The 21,820-nt window shown below is 45.3% G+C and overlaps 2 protein-coding genes across 2 annotated transcripts; both read right to left on the bottom strand.

The window, feature by feature from the left end:
- Positions 1-1,016: 1,016 nt before the first annotated feature.
- Positions 1,017-2,977, bottom strand: OR4D6 (olfactory receptor family 4 subfamily D member 6). Its single transcript, XM_081538099.1, has 2 exons — positions 2,956-2,977; positions 1,017-1,993 (listed from the first exon to the last, which is right to left on the bottom strand). The coding sequence occupies exons 1-2, from the start codon at positions 2,975-2,977 to the stop codon at positions 1,017-1,019; spliced, it is 999 nt and encodes a 332-aa protein (XP_081394225.1).
- Positions 2,978-12,380: 9,403 nt separating this feature from the next.
- Positions 12,381-13,334, bottom strand: OR5A1 (olfactory receptor family 5 subfamily A member 1). Its single transcript, XM_081538110.1, has one exon. The coding sequence runs from the start codon at positions 13,332-13,334 to the stop codon at positions 12,381-12,383; it is 954 nt and encodes a 317-aa protein (XP_081394236.1).
- Between the last annotated feature and the right edge of the window lie 8,486 nt (positions 13,335-21,820).

The raw sequence follows: 21,820 nt of genomic DNA, 5'->3' as shown, positions 1-21,820 counted from the left end.
ACTGGTGAAATATATTGAAGATTTTGTACTCACAATATTAAATCAAAAAGTGATTATTTTAATAATCAACTGGAAATAGTAGTCATTAGAGAGAAAATATATGAAATAAATACATCCACATTCTATGAGTGTGCTAAGTCGCTTCAGTCATGTCCGACTCTTTGGATCCTATGTACCATAGGCTGCCAGACTCCTCTGTCCATGGGATTCTCCAGGCAAGAACACTGGAGCGGGTCGCTCTGCCGTCCTCCAGGGGATCCTCCCGACCCAGGGATCGAGCCCTCCTCTCTTGTGTCTCCTGCATTGGCAGGCGGGTTCTTTACCACTAGCGCCACCTGGGAAGCTATCCCACATTCTATATATATATATACACATTTGGAGACATAAGAGATGCAGGTTCGATCCCTGGGTCAGGAAGATCCCCTGGAGAAGGAGGTGGCAGCCCACTCCAGGATCCTTGCCTGGAGAATCCCACGGACAGAGGAGCCTGGCGGCCTACAGTCCACGGGGTCGCAAAGAGTCGGACACGACTGAAGCGACTTGGGCGCAGGCAGCACAGGCATGTTCAGGAATAGAGACGTGGACCACACGGAACAGAGACTGTGTGCCTGGTTATGCCGGGGGTGGTGAGAACCTGCCCAGCCACAATCCTCTCAACATCGAGCACGTTTCATCCTCGCAGCAACCTTGTAAGTAGACAATGTTATTTTCATATCACAAATGGTGAAAATGAAGCAAGATATGTTGGCATGAGAGCCACAGATTATACCAAAATAGCCCTTAAGTTACTGATTTCAGCTTTACACCTCATACTTCTCCCCAGTCCTCAGTCCGAGAGCTGATGATCAATCTCATCTCTCCCTTTTGTCCTTAGAGTCTCTCTAATAGAGCTTAGTGGATGTGGGGATATACAGAAATGACTGGACAAAGAGCTAGCTGTCTCTGATTCTTAAGCTAGTAGTTTGAGAAAACCTCAAACTAGGCTCAAATTAGATTTCCAGTCTCAATCTGACGGCTCACCCTAGTTGATTGCTCTCAAAAGGCCCAAGCCTCCTCTGCAGTCTCTTCATGGCTGCCTTCATCTCCTGGTTTCTCAGGGTGTAGATCGCAGGGTTCAGCATGGGGGTGATGACCGTGTTATTGATGGACACAGCTGTGTCCATGGGCAGCGTGGTAAAGGGCCGGCAGTAGATGTAAACGCAGGGCACGAAGTGCAGAGTCACCACCAGGACGTGGGAGGTGCACGTGGAGAGAGCTCTGCTCCGGCCCTCCCCGCCGTGAGACCTCAGCATGAGCAGGGTGACGGTGTAGGACCCCAGGAGCAGGAGGAACCACAGCAGGGTCACCAGCCCGTTGTTAGAGATCAGGAGGAGCTCCAGAGCAAAGGTGTCGGTGCAGGCCAGTCTGACCACCTGGGGCACGTCGCAGTAGAAGGCGTCCAGGGTGCTGGGGCCACAGAAAGGGAGCGGAAGCATCAGAATAATCTGGACAGTGGAGTGCAAAGCGCCACCCACCCAGGAAGCCACCACCAAGCCCACCCACACCTCTCTCCTCATGATGGTCACGTAATGCAGGGGTTTGGAGATGGCGAGATATCTGCCCCAGGCCATCACAGAGAGGAAAAAAATATCCGCCCCTCCAGCGAAGTGGAAGAAAAAGATCTGTGCCATGCAGCCATTGTAGGAGATGGCTTTCCTCTCTGATAAGAGATCCACCAGGAACTTGGGAACAGTGACGGAGGAAAAGACGACGTCCAGGATTGATTTGTTCCGCAGGAGAAAGTACATGGGGGTGTGGAGAGGGGACTCCCAGGTGATGGTCACCATGACGAGGGCATTGCCCAGCACGGCTGTGACGTATACAGCTAGGAAGATGACAAACAGGAGAGGCTCCAGTTCCCGGAAGCGAGTGAGTTCCAGGAAGACGAATTCCTTCACGCTGGTGTGGTTGCTCTGGCCCGTGATGGAGAGAGAGCACGCTCTTCCAGGTCTCCCTTTGGAAAAGATACGTCAGGGTGAGCAGCATGGCGCCCTAAGGCAGCGACATCATTGATCACATACTGGGTTTTTCTTTTTTTTGTTTTGACTCGTTTTTAAAGTCTTTATTTTGTAATGGAATGTAGCCGATTAACGATGTTGTGATAGTTTCAGGTGAACAGCAAAGGAACTCAGCCCCATATAGACGCGAATTCATTCTCCCCTCAAGCCCCCTCCCATCCAGGCTGCCGCCTAACATTGAGCGGAGCCCCCTGTGCCCGACAGCTGTGGTTTAGTCACTAAGTCATGTCTGATTCTTTTGCGACGCCACGGACTGTAGCCAGGCTCCTCTGTCATGAAATTTTCTAGGCAAGAATACTGGAGAGGGTTGCCGCTCCTGCTCCAGGGGATCTTTCTGATCCAAGGATCAAGCCCACGTCTCCCGTGTCCCTTGCGTTGCAGGCAGATTCTTTACCAGGCACCACCTGGGAAGCCCTTAGTTGGCTTGGTTGGGCCCCAATTACTATTTTCAAATAATGCTGCTCTCAATATTGGTAAATCCATTTTTGTGTGCCTATGAAAAGCCAGACATAGACATACTGGGTCAAATGAGATGCTGATTTTCCAATTTTAAATGATAACTAAGATACTTTAAAGAAACAGCCTAGGGGCCCGAAGGGCAGCTGCCTACACTGAAGGACACAGGCTCCCGAGTTTGTGCCTTCTGGAAGCTTGAAACTGTGTCAGTCCAGAAACAGATACCCAATCCATTTCACTGGTATCAAAAACTATTTCATCTCTTACACTCTCACTGGGAGAATGAATTGTGTACTGGCCAAGTGCAGAATGAGGCTTCCCTGATGACTCAAGTGATGGAGAATCTGCCTACAATGCAGGAGACAAGGGTTCAATCCCCTGGAGGAGGAAATAGCAACTCACTCCAGTATACGTCTCTGGGAAATCCCATGGACAGAAGAACCTGGCTGAGCAGGCACATGCATGCACGCACATACATGCCACACACATCTGGAGGCACCGTTGTGATAGTCTTACACTGCAAGCATTGATAGTCTTATTCTTCAAGTTAAGACCTGAAACAAAAGCTCCAGCTGTGAAAGCAAGATAAATAGACTCTAAACTGTACCTCATCTGTTAAGTTCCGATGCCTGAAGAAGCTAATGTCAACTCATTATATGATACTCAATTTGTACAATAAATTATGAGCCTGGAAAAAAAGCAAACAGCCTAATGCTATTGTAATTGTGTTTGAATACTTGATTTCTTTTTGTAAGTAGATACTATGAGCTGAAGTAAATGATAATACTTTTAAACTTCTTATGGAAATGGAATACTGAAGATTTTGTCATCTTAAGAACATAAGCATCAAAAAATAAGCTAAAATATTAGAATAAAGTCTAAGTAACTTTTGTTTTATTTTGGGGAAAGAGAAGAACTTTGTAAGCATTACAAAGAAGATGATTAGACTTGGCTAATTAAAATATGAGGATGAACTGGGAGAGTGGTATTGACATATATACACTGCCACGTGTAAAGCGGACAGCTACTGGGGAGCTTCTGTGTGACAGAGGGAGCTCAGCTCGGTGCCCCGTGATGACCTGCCGGGGTGGGACGGGGGCTAGGAGGGAGGCTCAAGCGAGAGGGGATATATGTATACAGGTAACTGATTCACATTGCTGTACCGCAGAAACTAGCACAACATTGTAAAGAAAGTAGACTCCGGTAAAAAATAAGAAATTTCCATGTTTTGGAAAATAAATAAAAAACCTGAGAAAACATATGTGAAAAATATATAAAATAGGCTTAATATTTTAGATATATAGAGTTCTAATCATTTAGTAAGAAATAGATACTTTAAAACAAAAATGGGTCATGATTCAGAGAGAAATAGAGTTGGTCACACCATTCATCAACAGCACAAATTACAAGTGTAATGAGATACCACTTCTCATCTAGAAGATCAGCCAACGATGGAGAGCTCCACTGTCGGCACGGATGTGGAGGCAGAGACACCTCCATCCGTGGTTAACAGGAGTGTATACAGGGACACACTTTTGAGGTCATTCTGGAAGCTTGTGTCAAGACTGAAAATCTGCAATCTTTTGAGTCAAAAATTCTACTGCAGGAATTAATGCTAAAAAGCGAATAAACAAAATGCTTAATGTCATGAGTACAAAGAAAGGTCATCACAGTGCAGTTTAGAAGAGATTAGAATTTAAATTATTATCTGATTTATGAAATTGGTTCAATAAGTTATGGCACAATAGAGTAATTCAATATTTGCAGCCATTCAAATTTACAATGTAGATCTTTATTCTTAGACATGGTAAGATTCTTTTTTAATAAAAGGTTGAAGCACTGAATATATCACATAATGTTATTTTTATTTTTTTGGAGAAAAACTACATGCCTGGGAGAAATCTGGAAAGATGTATACCATTATCTGTGGGCAATTGGATTTTGGTAGTTTTACTTTAAAAAGATATTCTATTGTTTCCTATTTAAAGAAATGACCATAGGCTCTCTCTCGCCTTCAGGATGCCTCGTACTCTGCCTGTGGAGTATTTTCTCTCTAAATATATCCACTTCTTACCTGTCAAAAAAGAAAAAGACTGTAAAAGACTCCTAATCTTAAAAATCAGGAAAAAAAAACCCTCATACACATAATTAAAACTTGAAGTAAAAGATTTTTCCCATTAATTTGAGCTCTGATGTTATGCTTCTTATATTTTTCTTTTCCGTCTCTGTAAAATTGTCCTAAGAAAGATAACTTCTTAAGGAAAGAGGGATGGGGGATGACAGTTCTAATTATTCTTGTGGGGTGTTCTGGTTCCATGAGGCATTGGCTGGAGGCATCTAGGAATCTAGGACCCACCAAATCAGATCTCTGGAAAATGAGATCAAAGATACTTACTGCTAGTTTCTCTTTTGGATTAAGATGATTCCTTGTGCTCCTCTTAAAAAGTTTTGGACGGACGATCAGGCCCAAGATCAAGTTAACATTGAAGGGTGGCCTTTCTGTCTTGTAACCTCACAGTTGCCTTGTAGAACTCAGGTATTTAACAATTCTTTTTGAATAGAGGAATGAATGAATGGATGGTCAGTGCCTGATATGAAGTAGTCACCCAGCAAGAAACTGTTCTTTATTCATCTCCAGTCTCATCTTAAACTTCCCTCTATCACCCCTTATTCACTTTCGCTTCCTTGCAAATCAATTAAATGCCAATTCACAGGAGAGTACATTGCAAACTTCAGAGCTTTATATAATCTTATCATAGTGCTAATGTCATCACATCATCGTCTTTCTTTCCCTGCTCCAAGCTAGCTTTTAATCACTAGTTCTGTTTTTTTAAAGAAAGGGACTGCGCTGGTTACTTTCCTAAACTTTGTAGATGCTCAGTAAATGTTTTTAGAAGTTTTTAAAAAGAATTTTATACTAGTATTTCTTAAAAAAATTTTTTTTATTGAAGAATAATTGCTTTACACTGTTGTGTTGGTTTCTGCCATACAGCAGTGTGAATCAGCCATGAGCATACGTGTGTCCCCTCCCTCACGCGCCTCCCTCCCACTGCCCCCATGCCACCCCTCTGGGTCATCATGGAGCCCAGGCCGAGCTCCCTGTGCTGCACAGCAAACGCCCACCAGCTCTCTGTTTTACACACGGTCGTGCATATAGCTCAGCGCTACTCTCTCAATCGGTCCCATTGTCTCCTCCCCCTGCTGTGTCCACGAGTCCTCCCTCTACATCCGTATCTGTATCCTTGCCCTGCAAACAAGTCCTATAGAATGTTTACATACACAAAATAATCTAATTTTAATGTCTTGAGGAGCCTAATATTTTACGTGAGAAGCAACAGATTTTAATCAGCCTGAGGCTTTTAGTTCTAAATGACACGCCTGCTTCACGAGTCTCACGTGGAACATGTATGGCTGAGTCCCTTCACTGTTCACCTGAAACTATCACAACACCACTGTGTCACTGGCTTTTATTTTATAATACCAAATAAAAAGTTAAAGAAAAAGACTTGCACATGGATATTCTATTTTTCAGGGACTGGACATGGAACACTATCAAAATCATAAAATTATACATCTGCCAAGCTGCAGCTGCTTGCTCTTGTATCTTCAGGATGCTCTCACCTACCTTGCTTTAGAAAGGTGAGCCCACCAGGTTCCCCATCTTCACCCAGACAGATGCATAATCTACACTGCTCCCTGAGGCACGGGACTGGAGTCTAATGATGTAACAATCAGCACGGGGAATAGTGTCAGATATTTGTAGGAAAAGTACTTTTCACTGGAGAAGCTGGCAGTTGCAGATGCAATGGGAGTTATTAAAGCGTTATTAGGCAACATGTATCTCTATTGGAATTTTCCGATCTAACTTTCTGTTATTGCTTTCTTTGTAGTTAAACTCCACTGTAGTCTTAGAGCATACTTTGTATGATTTATGAAGAAAATAAAATGTTTTATGGCCCAGAATGTGATCTGTCCTGGTAAATGTTCCATGTGAGCTTAAGAAGAATGTGTGTTATGCTATTGGTGGGTGAAATATTTTATAATGTTAATTAGCTCCCTTTGATTAATGGTGCTCCTTAGTTCAACTGTATCCTTACTGATTTTCTGCCTATTGGATCCATCAATTGCTGATAGAAGGATATTGATATTTCCAGCTATACAGTGGATTTGTCTATTTTCCCCTGTATTTCTATCAGTTTTGCCTCTTATATTTTGACATTCTGTTGCTAAGTATATACACAGTAAGTATTGTTGTGAATTCTTTGAGAGTTGGCCCCTTTTATCATTATCATTATGAAGACTCTGTCTTTATCTCTGATAATTTTCCTTGTTGTAAAGCCTGCTTTATCTCAAATTCATATACCCATTCCAGCCTTCTTTCGGTATATCTTTCTCCTTTGCATTACTTTTAATCTATCTCTGTCTTTGAACTTAAAGCTAATTTCTTATAGAAAACATATAGTTGGTTCCTTTAAAAAAAAATCCCCTCTACACTCTTTTATTTTTATGTATTTGTTTTTATTTTGGATACTACATTATTTTATTGAGATATAGTTGACATCAGTTCAGTCCCTCAGTCGTGTCTGACTCTTTGTGACCCCATGGACCGCAGCACGCCAGGCCTCCCTGTCCATCACCAACTCCTGGAGTTTACACAAACTCATCTCCATTGAGTCAACATTCTATTAATTTCAGGTATTCAAAAATAATGATCTGATATTCGTAAATATTGTGAAGTGATAACCACAAAGAGATGGAAACCTAACACAAATTACATATATGTACAGAATTTAATTCCCACATCTTTTTTTTGCAAAGTAGACGTGATAATTAAATAGTAATCAACTTCAAGTGAGGGGTGGTGTCAACTTGGCAGAGTTAGAGAATGAAGATGTGAGAGCATAAGTGACGTCCACAAACTGCCAGAGTCGGCAACCGTTGGATCTGAAATTCGAACCTTGATCATCAAGAACTATTCACTTTGCTGATTATATAAAAGAGCAACTGTGAAGTGTCTGGCCCAATGCTCCATGAATACTAGAGAGTCAGGAAACATTAATCCTTTTACGTACATTGTGAGGAGTGGTGGAAAGCATCTTGGGGACTGATCCTTCTTCAGTTAGATAAACATACCTAAATGGATAACACAGAAGAGCTTTATTGGTTGGTGTGCAAGACCAGGATGCTTTACATATGTGACCGTATGTAATCAGCTCTTGCCAGTTTTCAATGTCTTAAAATTTGTGGCTAAGTTTGAGCTTGACCATTTGGGTTGCCAGTTTGGGTTTGACAGGTGTCTTGGCTGTGAGAATGAAATGGCATAAACTGATACCAATGTTCTTCAGCCCGAGTTGAGTCAGACGTTCGTCCGCGATGCGCCCTCTCCGGGTCTGGACCTTGCCCTCTTTTGGTGCGGTGTCTCCCTTTAACTTAGGTGCTTACAGATCTGCTTCGCTTTCCTTTTCAGATCCTTCCTGTAGAAATGACCATGAAACTTAAAGAATACCCTTTTTTTAAAAAGGAAACGTTGGCAGTTTAAAAGGGGACCAGCCTTAAACGAACAGATGACTTTCAGAATTCTAGGTAGTAAGGTGCAAACAATGTGGATGTTAGGGATCTCCCTGGTACTGAGAATATATTCATATGTGCTCAGTCGCTCGGTCATGTCAGACTCTTTGCAAACCCATGGATTGTAGCCCACCAGACTCTTCTGTCCATGGAACTTTCCAGGCAAGAATATTGGAGGGGGTTGCCAGTTCTCCCAACTCAGGGATCAAAACTGTCTCCTGCATTGGCGGATTCTTTACCACTGAGTCACCTGGGATATGCCGCTTACTAATTCTTTGGGGAGGGGTCTAAAGCAAGCAACCTCCTCAGAAAGGTTTTCTTTTAAAGTATTTTTTTTCCCTAGGAGCAAATTTTCACACACGGGTCAGGAGACTCATCAGAGGATTCCATTAGAGGAGCAGAAGCAGAACGGGGAAAATTTGGGTTGAGTTTATAGGAAGGCAGGAAAAACTAGAGTCGTGCCTGGAAAAGAAATGTTAAAGAAGTTCCTGCATCTGGCTGCGACTCAGAGCTCCGGGAGGTCATAAACAAGCCTGGATGGTACACGGTCACACGGGGCAAATACCAGCTGACGGTGGGCAGCCACTCCCAGCCGGTCTGTCCACTAACAGGTTTATATTTTCATTTATTCTTCCTCGGATACAGTCTGATCAGGCACATGTAGCTCCTCCCAGCGCCCAAGCTGCTCTCTAATGAGGCAGGACACTTGAAGCTCATTTCTCCTTCCTCTTGAGGCTGGGAGTGTGTGTTTGTGGGAAGATACTTGAGGTGAGGGGGCTTCCCAAGCGGTGCTAGTGGTGAAGGACCTGCCTGCCAATGCAGGAGGAGCAAGTGATGTAGATTCGATCCCTGGGTCAAGAGGATCCCCTGGAGGAGGGCACAGCACCCCACGCCAGTATTCTTGCCTGGAGAATCCCATGGACAGAGGAGCCTGGTGGGATACAGTCCATGGGGTCGCAAAGAGTTGGACACGACTGAAGCAACTCAGCATTCATTCACTTGAAGTGAGAAGACAAAAAGAGATTGGAGAGAGGCTGCAACTTCTAAGAATTTCTCTTCTGGAAATATCAGCCTGTTAATATCCACAGATCTAGAGAGTAGGGGAGGGAGCATCCAAGTCTATGGTGAGAAGGGCATTGAGGCAGCTGGTTCTCTACATCCTTGCAAACGATTAGCTACATTTACTCCGGGCGTTTCTACAAAGGAAAGATTTGCAAAAAATCCACAGCTTCACAAATTAATCACTCTCTGAGGCGTGAAGGACACATTCTCATTTACATTTGCCAAAAGCAGAGATAATTAATCTCGTCCCAGCCATCAGACCCTGAGATTCAGTGTTAGCCACACTATAAGGAAATATTATAAACACTATACTCTGCAAAAGCCAACATTATGAGGGACAGTGAATAATTCATTTATCAAACAAATATTTACTACGTCCCTACTATGTGCCAGACACTGTGGTAAGTTCTGAAAGAACAGTAGTGAACAAGAGTCACTACTGTCCTTAAGGAAGTTGTAGACTAGTGGAAGGGCTTCTCAGGTGGCTCAGTCGTAAAGAATCCATCTGCCAATGCAGGAGACGCAAGAAATGAGGTTCAATCCCTGGGTCAGGAAGATCCCCTGGAGCAGGAAATGGCAACCCACTCCATTGTTCTTGCCTGGGAAATCCCATGGACAGAGGAGCCTGGAGGGCTGCAGTTCATGGTGTTGCAAAGGGTTGGGCACAACTGAGCATGCACACAGTCTAGTGTAAGGTTACAAGCTGCACAAAGAGAGATTCCCAACAGCACTGTTACTGCATCGACTGGGTGAACCGTGATGTCCTGGGTTGGGGAAGAGGTGGACAGACCTTTATGGAGGAGGTGCTGTCTGAGCAGAGAGACCTGAAGGATGAGAAGCCATCTGGATGGAGGGAAGAGGAAAGGTCTTGTGCACAGAGCTTGAGGGAAAAATGTCCTGGGACAGCATGCCACCCAGATGCCGCAGTGCTGGGGGTGGAGTGAGGAGTGAAGAGCTGGAGAGGGGCAGCAAAAAGCAACAGGGACTTTGCGGTGCCTGGTAAGGACTTCAGTGTGGAGGCAGTGGGGAGCTCGTGAATATTCTTGAGAGCTAGCCTCATAAACTTAAATCAATAAAATGACAAGTGTTAAGAGGGCTAGGGACTTCCCCAGTTGTCCAGTGGTTGGGAATTCTGCCAATGCGAGGAACATGGCTTCAATCCCTGGTCTGGGAGGACCCCACGCACCACAGAGCAATTAGGCCTGTGTGCCGCAATTTCTGAGCCCACATGCTTCAACTACTGGAGCCCAGGCAACAAGAGAAAGCCGCTGCAGCGGGAAGCCCGGGCAATCCAAGTAGAGGGTGGCACCCGCTCACTGGCAACCAGAGAAAGCCCATGTGCATCAGTGAAGACCCAGGGTAGCCAGAAATCAATAAATAGGAACAAAACTCCTGAAAACAGAGAGCAATGTAGGCAGAATAATGCCCCTTCCCCCAAATGCCCAGGCCCTAATTCCAGGAACCTGCTACTACATTGTTGTTGTGTAGCTGCTCAGATGTGTCCAACTCTTTGCGACCCCATGGACTGCAGCACGCCAGGCTTCCCTGTCCATCGCCAACTCCCAGAGTTTACTCAAACTCATGTCCATCGAGTCGGTGATGCCATCCAACCATCTCATCCTCTGTCGTCCCCTTCTCCTCCTGCCCTCAATCTTTCCCAGCATCAGAGTCTTTTCCAATGAGTCGGCTCCTCGCATCAGGTGGCCAAAGTATTGGAGCTTCAGCAACAGTCCTTCCAGTGACCTCTTACGCAAAAGGAACTTTTCAGATGTGATTGAGTTCTCCGTGTTTTTTAAAATAATGTTTTAATTTTATTGTAGTATAGTTGATTTGCAAGAGTTATTAGTGTTGAAATGGGGAGATTATCCTGGACTACCCGGATGGGCCCAGTCTAGTCAAAACACTTTTTAAAAACAGTGAATGTTTCAGGCGAGAGTAGTTGTGACATCACTGGTTTTGAAGACGCGGGAAGGGGGCCATAAGCCAAGAAACGCGGGTGGTCTCCAGAAGCTGGAAAAGGCAAGGAAATGGGTTCTATCTCAGAGTCTCCGGAAAAGAAGGTGGTCCTGCTGATACTTTGATTTCAACCCGGTGAGACTCCTTGCCTACACACACTTCCTTGGTGGTCCAGTGGTTAAAAATATGCTTTCCAATGCAGCGGATGTGGATTCCACCCCTGGTCGGGGAACTAAGATTTCACGTGACTCAGCTAAGACTTCCCTGGTGGCTCAGATGGTAAAAGCGTCTGCCTACAATGCACGAGACCCAGGTTCGATCCCTGGGTCAGGAAGATCCCCTGGAGAAGGAAATGGCGACCCACTCCAGTACTCTTGCCTGGAAAATCCCATGGACTGAGAAGCCTGGTAGGCTACAGTCATGAGGTTGCAAAGAGTCAGACACAACTGAGAGACTTCACTTCACCTCTTCAGCTAAGAAGGTCTGCACGTCCATACCACAGCAGAGACCCGCCCCCGCCCGCAACTCCGCACCCCTGCAGCCCGCAGCCAAAAGACTTCCTACCTGCAGACCTATGAGATAATAAACTTACATTGTTTGAAGCCGCTAGGTCTGTGGTAATTAGTTACAGCTGTGATAGTAGACTCGTACACGCAGATTCTTCCGATAAAACGATGTGGAGGCTACGTTTTATTCTGCTTCTATGTAGGGCTCTCTCATGGGATCAGATGGAAGGTCTAGAGTCTATGAACTGAACAAGTGGAAGCGAAAGTGTTAGTCGCTCAGTCGCGTCCGACTCTCTGCAGCCCCATGGACTGTAGCCCAGCGGGCTCTTCTGTCCATGGGATTCTCCAGGCAAGACTGGAGTGGGTGGCCATGCCCTCCTCGGGGGGGGGGGCGAGGGGGAGTCTCGCCGGCTCCCAGATCAAACCCATGTCTCTTCCATCTCCTACACTGGCAGGCAGGGTCTTTTAAACACCAGCGCCATCTGGGAAGCCCCGTACGTTTACATATATCCCCAGTTTTTTGGATTCCCTTCCCGTTTAGGTCACCACAGAGCGCGGAGTGGAGTCCCCTGAGCTCTACCACAGGTTCTCCTTTTGACTATCCACGGCGGGGTCAGTACACGGAGGACAAGCGGAATGGTGAGAAAATACGGAAGGAGGCGCTTCCATTTTCAAGATGCACACAAACATGTCACCTACCTAAAGGCAGAGGCAGAGGCCATCATGAACCATTTAGGTCTCTGGCAGTTTGGAGACATACGTCTTCAGTCATGACCTAGGAAAACACTCTCTTCTTCCCCAGCATCTTCCCCAGCGCATCCTTGATCTCTCTGTTCCTCAGACTGTAAATGAGCGGGTTCAGCATGGGGATCACCCGTGAGTAGAACACAGACACCACCTTGTCTCTGCCAAGCGAGTGGCTGGAGCTGGGCCGCAGGTACATGAAAAGGGCCGTCCCGAACAAGAGAGTCACCGCCAGCAGATGCGAGGCGCACGTGTGGAAGGCTTTCCTGCGCCCTTCCGCCGAGAGGATCTTCAGGACGGTAGCCACTATGTGACCGTAGGAGACAAGAAGGATGAGGAACGACGTGCCCCCGACGACGGCCACCACGAGGAAATTCACCACCTGACTGGAGAAGGTGTCGGAGCAAGAAAGTGCCAGGACTGGTGGAAGGTCACAGAAGAAATGGTCGATGAGGTTGGGTCCACAGAAGCGGAGCCGGAACATGGAACTGGACTGGATCAGGGAGCTCAGGAAGCCACTGAGGTAGGCTCCAACCACCATGCGCGCACAGAGGCCCTGGGACATGACGGCAGTGTAGACCAGGGGGCTGGAGATGGCCGTGTAGCGATCGTACGCCATCGCTGTCAGCAGGAAGCACTCAGTTAGACCGGCGCCCACGAAGAAGAACTGAACGGCGCAGCCCACGGAGGAGATGCTCTTCCGTTCCCGGAGGAAGTCGGAGAGCATCTTGGGAGCCACTGCGGAAGAGTAGCAGATGTCGACGGAGGACAGGGTGCTGAGGAAGAGGTACATCGGCGTGTGTAGACGGGCGTCACCTCTGATCAGAAAGATGAGGGCCAGGTTCCAGGCCAGGGTCACAAGGTAGATGCCCAGGAAGGTCACAAAGAGGAGGGCCTGCAGGTGTGGATGGTCTGCAAACCCCAGGAGGATGAACATGGTCACCGATGAGCCGTTCCAGGCCCTAGTTGTGGACGTGTTTCCCATGGAGGAGGACAAGATGCAGACCTGGGACCATAATAATAACCCACAGGGCAAATGATGTCAGCAAATAATTATTAAATGCATATGAGGAAGGCAGAGTATTACAGACAGCTGCATGCGTGCGTGCTAAATCACTTCAGTTGTGTCTGACTCTTTGTGACCCTTTGAACTGTAGGCTGCCAGTCTCCTCCGTCCATGGGATTTTCCAGGCAAGAGTACTAGAGTGGGTTGCCATTTCCTCCTCCAGGGGATCTTCCCAACCCAGGGATTGAACCTGCATCTCCTGTGTCTCCTGCATTCCAGGCAGATTCTTTACTGGCTGAGCCATTGGGGAAGCTCACAGAGAATGACAACACAGACAATAACAACTGAGAATTACCACAGAGAATGACAACACAGAGAATGCAGATTCTGTCTCTCTCTTTCCCTTAGGAGGCAAATGACTTAAATATTTGCTTTTTAATATAATACAGAGTGGTTTATATGAGCTTATGCTTTGGATTCAGACTCTCTGGGTTTAACTCCTACCTCTACCATTTGGTAGCTGTGTCACTGTGGGTGAGATGGCTAACATTTCTAGACTTCAATATCCTTTTAAAATCTGTGGGACTTCTCTGTGGGCCAGTGGCTAAGACTCCACACTCCCCATGCAGGGGGCCCAGGTTCAAACCCTGGTCAGGGAGCTAGATCCCCTGTCCCACAGCTCAAGAGCCTGCATGTTGCAGCTAAGACCCGGGGGAGCCAAATAAATAAATAAATAAATAAAAATATTTTTAAAAAGGTGACAGCGCTTGCTTCACATGTTTGTTTTAAGAATAAAATAAGCCAACATGCATAAAGTGACTGGCACCTAGTAAGTCCGCAAAGAGAGTTATTATTAGGAGAGTTTTCTGTGTTCCAGGTGAATTATATCATGCCCTGACATAACTATTTACCTAACATTGTTCCAGTTTCAATATGGGAATGGAGAAACCCACAGAGGGATGGGGCTCAGCTATTTAGCTGGGAAACAATCTATAAGGCATTTTGAATATTTTTAATCCAAAGGATTAGGCCAGACCTGCATAGAAATGCTCTTAATTGTCAAATATCAGGTCTGAATATATTAATGTGGTGTCAGTCTCAAATTTGTCTTCAGTATTACCTCTCTAAGCTGTTTGTTAAGAATGTGGGCCCTGGATTTGGACTGCCTGGATTCAATTCCCGGCTTTACCGCTTAATAGATGTGCAATCTTGGGTAGGTCACTTGAACTCTCTATGACACTCTGTTAAATTAGAGATAATAATAGCTCTATCTATCTATCAATCAGAGCTTCCCAGTGGCATTAGTGGTAAAGAACCTGTCTGCCAATGCAGGAGACATAAGAGACTTGGGTTTGATTTCTGGATGGTGAAAATCCTCTGGAGGAGGTCATGGCAACCCACTCCAGTATTCTTGCCTGGAGAATCCCACAGACAGAGGAGTCTGGCGGGCTACAGTCCATAGAGTCACAAAGAGTCGGACACGACTGAAGAGACTTAGCGTGTTCGCACATCTATCAACTCTTTTACAATTGGCTGCCCCAGGTCTTTGCGCGTGCGGGCTTTCTCTGGGTGCAGCATGCTGGGCTGCTCTCCAGCTGTGGTGTCTGGGTTTCTCCTGGTGGTGGGTCTCTTGTTGCAGAGCACGCGCTCTAGGTGCATGGGCTTCCGTAGTTGCAGGATGCAGGCTCAGTAGTTGTGGCGCATGGGCTTAGCTGCCCCACAGCAGGTGGAATCTTCCTGGACCAGCGATCGAACCTGTGTCCCTTGCAATGGCAGGAGGATTCTTAATCACTGGACAACCAGGGAAGTCCCTCTATCTATCTATCTATCTATCTATCTATCTATCTATCTATTTACCATCTTTCTAATCTGATTTAGGATATTCCTGGCCCATAGTAAGCATTCTACAAGTGTTTGTTGTTGCTATTGTTTACAGCCTCAATTATAAACCATCTTCAATTATATTCTTAGAATTTCCAGTGTGTGAAGTATCTTTCAAGATTAGGGACTTCCATCTAACCCACCTTGGTACGAATTCCCATCAGTATCTCACACGTCTACATGGAATCTCAGTCTTTCCATGTCAGTCAGAGGAGAACTTCTGGCATCAGTCTCTAGGCTGAGGTCCTGTCCCTACAGGAGGCACCAGGAAAAGTGTGGTCAGAGGGTCTGGTAGCTCATGGTTAATGAGCCTTAAATGTTTGGAATATATCTTAATCCTTCTTCACATCTTATCCCAAACAATTTGGAAGTCAACCAAATTACCTTCACTATCTTTTAAGTCATATTTTCAGCCTATTCTATCTACCTCTTAAAATACAGAAAATCCAACAAATTTCATTTCTTTTTCAAAAGGACAATATTATTTTATGAATCTTAAAGCAATATATGAGAACTGCAAAATAATTTGCTCAGCAAACAACTGTGAAATACTAACCCTAAAAACCATGTGCTGTTCCTGATTGATGCAGAAAAACCTCAAAACTGGAAACTGTGACATTCTATCTCCCGAAATAACAGCACTTACACTTTGGTATATTCTTTTCATGTGAAAGTATGTATATATATGTGAACGTGTTATTATCTTGCTACACAGACTCTATAACTTATAGTTACTAGAGAAATTATTCCAGGGCAGTGGCTTCACTCTTCAGGAAATAACACTTTCTATATTTGCTCTGAATTTTTCTTGCTCAATTCAGGAGAGCTACTTCATTTTAATATCCCCAGGCTTCCATAAATCAATCCATTATCTACCCACTGCTGGTCAAGGTCTCATAGACCTTCTTCATTTTCCTCCCGGAGCTTACACAGAGAGATGCTCTTAGAATTGGGGTCCACCCTCTTCCCACTCAGTAGCTCCTGCTACAGATTTTTCAGGACCAAAATCCTAAAATTTGAACAGTGAGACCATGTCAGCTTCATCTTAGCCATCACCACGCCATCATTTGTACAGTTTGGGAGATCTCCTGCAATCCCAATCTTACCAATGTGTTTTTTTCCCCAAAGCCTTTAATTGATTAATTAATTAAATTATTGGAGCATAATTGCTTTACAGTGTTGCCTTAGTTTCTGCTGTACAACAAAGTGAATCAGCTTATGTATACATACATCCCCTTCCTCTTGAGCCTGCCTCCCACCCTCTTCCGCCAGATAAAGATGTAGTACCTATATATACATGTATATACACATGTATAAGGTGAAGTCACTCAGTCGTGTCCGACTCTTTGTGACCCCATGGACTGTAGCCTACCAGGCTCCTCCATCCATGGGATTTTCCAGGCAAGAGTACTGGAGTGGGTTGCCATTTCCTTCTCCAGAGGATCTTCCCAACCCAGGGATCGAACCCAGGTCTCCCGCATTGTAGGCAGACACTTTACCGTCTGAGCCACGGGTCACAACAACATACACATGTATATATGTATGTATATCTATATACCTATATATATTACTCAGCCATAAAAGGAACAAAACTGGGTCATTTTTAGTGATGCGGGTGGATGCAGAGGCTGCCATACAGAGTGAAGTAAGTCAGAAACAGAAAACCAAATATCGTATATTTACCAATGCGGTTTTCAGCTTTATCCTATGTTCAGAGGTTTTGCACCCATTTGTGACAGGTATGTAGAGTTCTGAGAATCAGGAGAGGATTTTTTCCTCTTGTCAAAAAGAAAGGGACCCACAACAAAGTTTAGAATAACCTGCTGCAGGTATGGAACCACCTGGAGGAATCTGGAGGCAAACAGACACAGCTCGGCTGGAGCTCTCACCCTGTTCTAAGCGGCGTCCACCGTCCGGCACGGTAGGGACCTGAGTTGAGTTTATGATGTGCTTCAGGCTGTTTGAGGGCAGCGATTCAGGTTAGAAGAAAGGGGAGTGGGATAAGGTAGTGGTTATGACACTGGCGAGGCTTCAGGACAAGTTTAATGGTTCTAATCCTGACTCAGCCACTCGCCAGCAGTGGGAGATTGAGCAGTTCTTGTAGAAATTCTGAGTCTGTTTCCTCATTTGCAAAACAAGGGGTAACAGTGGCTCCTTAATGGAGTTGTTTAACTATTGCATAAGACAATGTGGGAAAGGTTCATGGATCCTGAGACTGAATGTTTGCTGAATAAGCTGACACTGTGATTGTTATCATCAGTGAATATTCCCTGAAGACTTAAGTTATGAAACATAGCCTTTTTGGGAAACACTTTCTCCTCACATGATAGGTTAAAGTGTGCTTTTCTTGCAGAAATAAGGAATTCACTGATGGCCCATCTGGGTATATAAGAAGTGTCCAGGGTGAGACTGAAGAACTGAATAATCTGAGGGTTGATACGTCAACTGAAAGTCTGTTTTGAATGTTGCCATTAGGAGGGATGGTTGGATGGCATCACCGACTTGATGGACATGAGTTTGGGTAAACTCCGGGAGTTGGTGATGGACAGGGAGGCCTGGCATGCTGCAGTCCATGGGGTCACAAAGAGTCGGACACGACTGAGAGGCTGAACTGACTGATTAGGAGGGAAGATTTTCATATTTAGGAATGAAATTCCCCATCCCCTGAATCAGAAAGTAAAGCCAGACAAATTGAAACAAGAGGAATACATTATCCAGGGTTTTGTTCCAACATATGGATGCCTTGAATGGTATTCTGGAACATTAAATAGAAGGTATCTTAAGGGCTGTGTGAAATACTTTACCTCACTGCACTCTGTTTACGAAGAATGGCTTCCTCCCTTGGGAGAGGAGGAAAATCTCTTTCATTTTGGCAGGAAATCCTGGGAGGTTCAGTTTGCTCTGAACCTCTCATGAACCTGTGGCATAGGTATAATCAGCGCCAGGCCTGTTTTACAGAGTTTGAGGGGCCCAGTGACTTTGATTTATAAATGCTGGAGCTGCATTTCTGTGGATACCATGAGCCTTGAAGGCCGTGGTGAAGATACAGTAATGCCGTAAAATGAAAAACCTAGCACATGACATTCTGCTGTATCTGAAATGGATAAACACCAAGGACCTACTGTATGGCACGGGGAACTCTGCTCAGTGTTATGTGGCAGCCTGGATGGGAGAGAAGTTTGGGGGAGAATGGATACATGTATATGTCTATGTATATGTATGGCTGAGTTCCTTTGCTGTCCACCTGAAACTACCATAACATTGTAAATCATCTAAACTCCAATACAAAATAAAAAATTAAAAGCATAAAATAAATATATTAAAAAAAACAACCTAGCACCTGGAAGACACTCAGGAATTGATGGGATCTGGTAGAATTGATTTATGACTCAACTCATCTTTTATGAAGCATCTTCAAGAAAATGTTAAATTTTGTAACCAAATATGTATGCCAAATCTGTGTCTAACAGGGACTTCCCTGGTGGCTCAGCTGGTAAAGAATCCGCCTGCAATGCGGGAGACCTGGGTTCGACCCCTGGGTCGGGAAGATCCCCTGGAGAAGGGAAAGGCTCCCCACTCCGGCATTCTGGCCTGGAGAATCCCATGGGCTGTGCATCCCGCGGGGTCACAGAGTCAGCTCGGAATGCAAGGAAAGCAAGGCAACGGTGTCAAGGGGAACCTTAGCCGGACTAGCTTTCTGTGATCTTCCCACCATTCTTCCCTTCACTGGACAAGAGCCCAGTGCTCCATGGTCTTTCTCTTCTGGGTCTGTCTATCCTCTGAATGTACCAGTGACTGGTGGGGGTGAACGAGTCCCTCTGGATGTAAGGTGAGAATTCAAAAGGCACCCAGACTTTCATCCAAGAATTAGGACTTAGATGGCAAAATTCAAGCCTTCAGTCAAAAAAGAGAAGGAGAGTTTCAGAGGCTTGAGGTCCCTGCAGCGTTTCAAAAATCTATTACGTGTGCTGTTGCTGCTGCTGCTAAGTCGCTTCAGTCGTGTCCGACTCTGTGCGACCCCACAGACGGCAGCCCACCAGGCTCCGCCGTCCCTGGGATTCTTGAGGCAAGAATACTGGAGTGGGTTGCCATTTCCTTCTCCAATACATGAAAGTGAAAAGTGAAAGTTAAGTTGCTCAGTTGTGTCCAACTCAGTGACCTCATGGACTGCAGCCTACCAGGCTCCTCCGTCCATGGGATTTTCCAGGCAAGAGTACTGGAGTGGGGTGCCATTGCCTTACGTGTAGTCTGGCCCAATTACAGCCTTTCCAAGTTGCTTTGCAGACTGCTTATTCATAACTGGGGCCATGTTCAAGGGTATAGCAATTCTTTCAGGAACTGTAAGTCTTCTTAATTCCCTTCCTAGTTGCAAGGACTCAACATAATTCCAGAGCCCATTAAAGGAGAAGTAAGGGAAAAACAAGATTGGGGATGGTTTGGGGGAAAACAGGCAGGATTGAGAGGTCCATGGGGGAAAAACTGAAAGCCAAGAACTCTTTCCTCATCTATAATCGGCGTGCACATCGCAGATGCACTTTGAAAAGAATGCTCTGTAAGGTAAGATTAATGCGGGCATGAAGACAAAAAGTAAAAGGTGAATGGCCGCACTTACCCCTCCTTCTTGTTCTGTCTGCCATTCAGCTTAGGCTTGTCTTGCCATCTGCTCTGGAAGGCATCAAATCTTGCTTCAGGACTTGCTTCCAGTCCCCAAAGTGCTAACAGGTTTGAAGAGCAAGCTTGAGGTTGGTTTGTTCACCAAAGATTAAAAATATCCACTTATTGCAGAGAATGTGTGTTTGTGGGCAGAAAAGTAGAAGGAGAAGATATACAGGGAGAAGAGGGGGAGGAAGTAATCTTTAAGAAGCTCTTCTGGTATCAACTGTTCATGGGGTTCTCATGAAGAAAGCTGAGCGCCGCAGAATTGATGCTTTTGAACTGTGGTGTTGGAGAAGACTCTTGAGAGTTCCTTGGACTGCAAGGAGATCCAATCAATCCATCCTAAAAGAGATCAATCCTGGGTGTTCATTGGAAGGTCTGATGTTGAAGCTGAAACTCCAATACTTTGGCCACCTCATGCGAAGGGTTGACTCATTGGAAAAGACCCTAATGCTGGGTAGAATTGGGGGCAGGAGGAGAAGAGGACAACAGAGGATGAGATGGTTGGATGGCATCACCAACTCGATGAACACGGGTTTGGGTAGACTCTGGGAGTTGGTGATGGACAGGGAGGCCTGGCATGCTGCGGTTCATGGGGTCGCAGAGAGTCGGACACGACTGAGCGACTGAACTGAACTGAACTGGTATCAACTAATATCTGTACTTGGGATCATTTGGGAAGTGTTTAAAAGCTGGGGTTAGGGGTGAATTTGAGAGAGGGTCTTTTCTTTCTCCTTGGAGATGTTTTATTATATTTGCCCTGGAGGGTCTTATATTTTTTGAAAGAGAAAGGAGTGCATCACCCAGATTTACAGATTTATACTTAATTGACCTCTGGGGTGGTGTGGAGAACATATATTCATATAAATGCTCTGAAGACATTGCTTATTAAGCTCTATCCCTGTGGCCAGCTCCTCTGATCCCCCAAGGCTAATCAAGATCTCTTCTTACAAAAAAAAAAAATCTCTATTGGTATTACTTGGTGCACAAACTCAGGGTGGCTGCAGAACACAAAGGATAAGATAAACACTGCAGGAGGAAACGAGATTGCCATACATACGTCCTTAGTCTCTTCAGTCGCGTCTGACTCTTAGCGAGGCTCTTCTGTCCATGGAATCTCCAGGCAGAAATGCTGGAGCAAGTTGCCATTTCCTCCTCCAGGGGATCTTCTTGACTGAGGGATCGAACCCATACCTCCTGTGTCTCCTGCATTAGCAGGGGGATTCTTTACCCCTGGGCCACCTGGTTATGGACACTTTCATTTTATTTGCTAATCAACACATAATTTCCTAATGACTCATTTTGAGCTTGTCTTATCTAGCTATTCCAAAGAGTATAATACATTCACTTGTTTTCTGGAAGTATCATGTTCACATTATTCACAGATAATTAGTGTTCCTAATCTAATTCAGTTCAGTTCAGTTCAGTCGCTCAGTCGTGTCCGACTCTTTGCGACCCCGTGAATTGCAGCACGCCAGGCCTCTCTGTCCATCACCAACTCCCAGAGTCTACCCAAACCCATGCCCATCGAGTTGGTGATGCCATCCAACCATCTCATCCTCTGTCGTCCCCTTCTCCTCCCGCCCCCAATCCTTCCCAGCATTAGGGTCTTTTCCAATGAGTCAACCCTTCGCATGAGGTGGCCAAAGTATTGGAGTTTCAGCTTCAACATCAGACCTTCCAATGAACACCCAGGATTGATCTCTTTTAGGATGGATTGATTGGATCTCTTTGCAGTCCAAGGGACTCTCAAGAGTCTTCTCCAACACCACAGTTCAAAAGCATCAATTCTTCGGCTCTCAGCTTTCTTCACCGTCCAACTCTCACATCCATACATGACCACTGGAAAAACCATAGCCTTGACTAGACGGACTTTTGTTGGCAAAGTAACGTCTCTGCTTTTAAATATGCTATCTAGATTGGCCATA

The sequence above is a fragment of the Giraffa tippelskirchi genome, chromosome 11 (assembly GCF_054371585.1).
Source record: "Giraffa tippelskirchi isolate mGirTip1 chromosome 11, T2T-mGirTip1v1.2.pri, whole genome shotgun sequence".
In the NCBI taxonomy this organism is placed as follows: Eukaryota; Metazoa; Chordata; class Mammalia; order Artiodactyla; family Giraffidae; genus Giraffa; species Giraffa tippelskirchi.
Note: the sequence above shows the minus strand (reverse complement) of the source record. Positions and strands in the feature narration are given on the sequence as shown.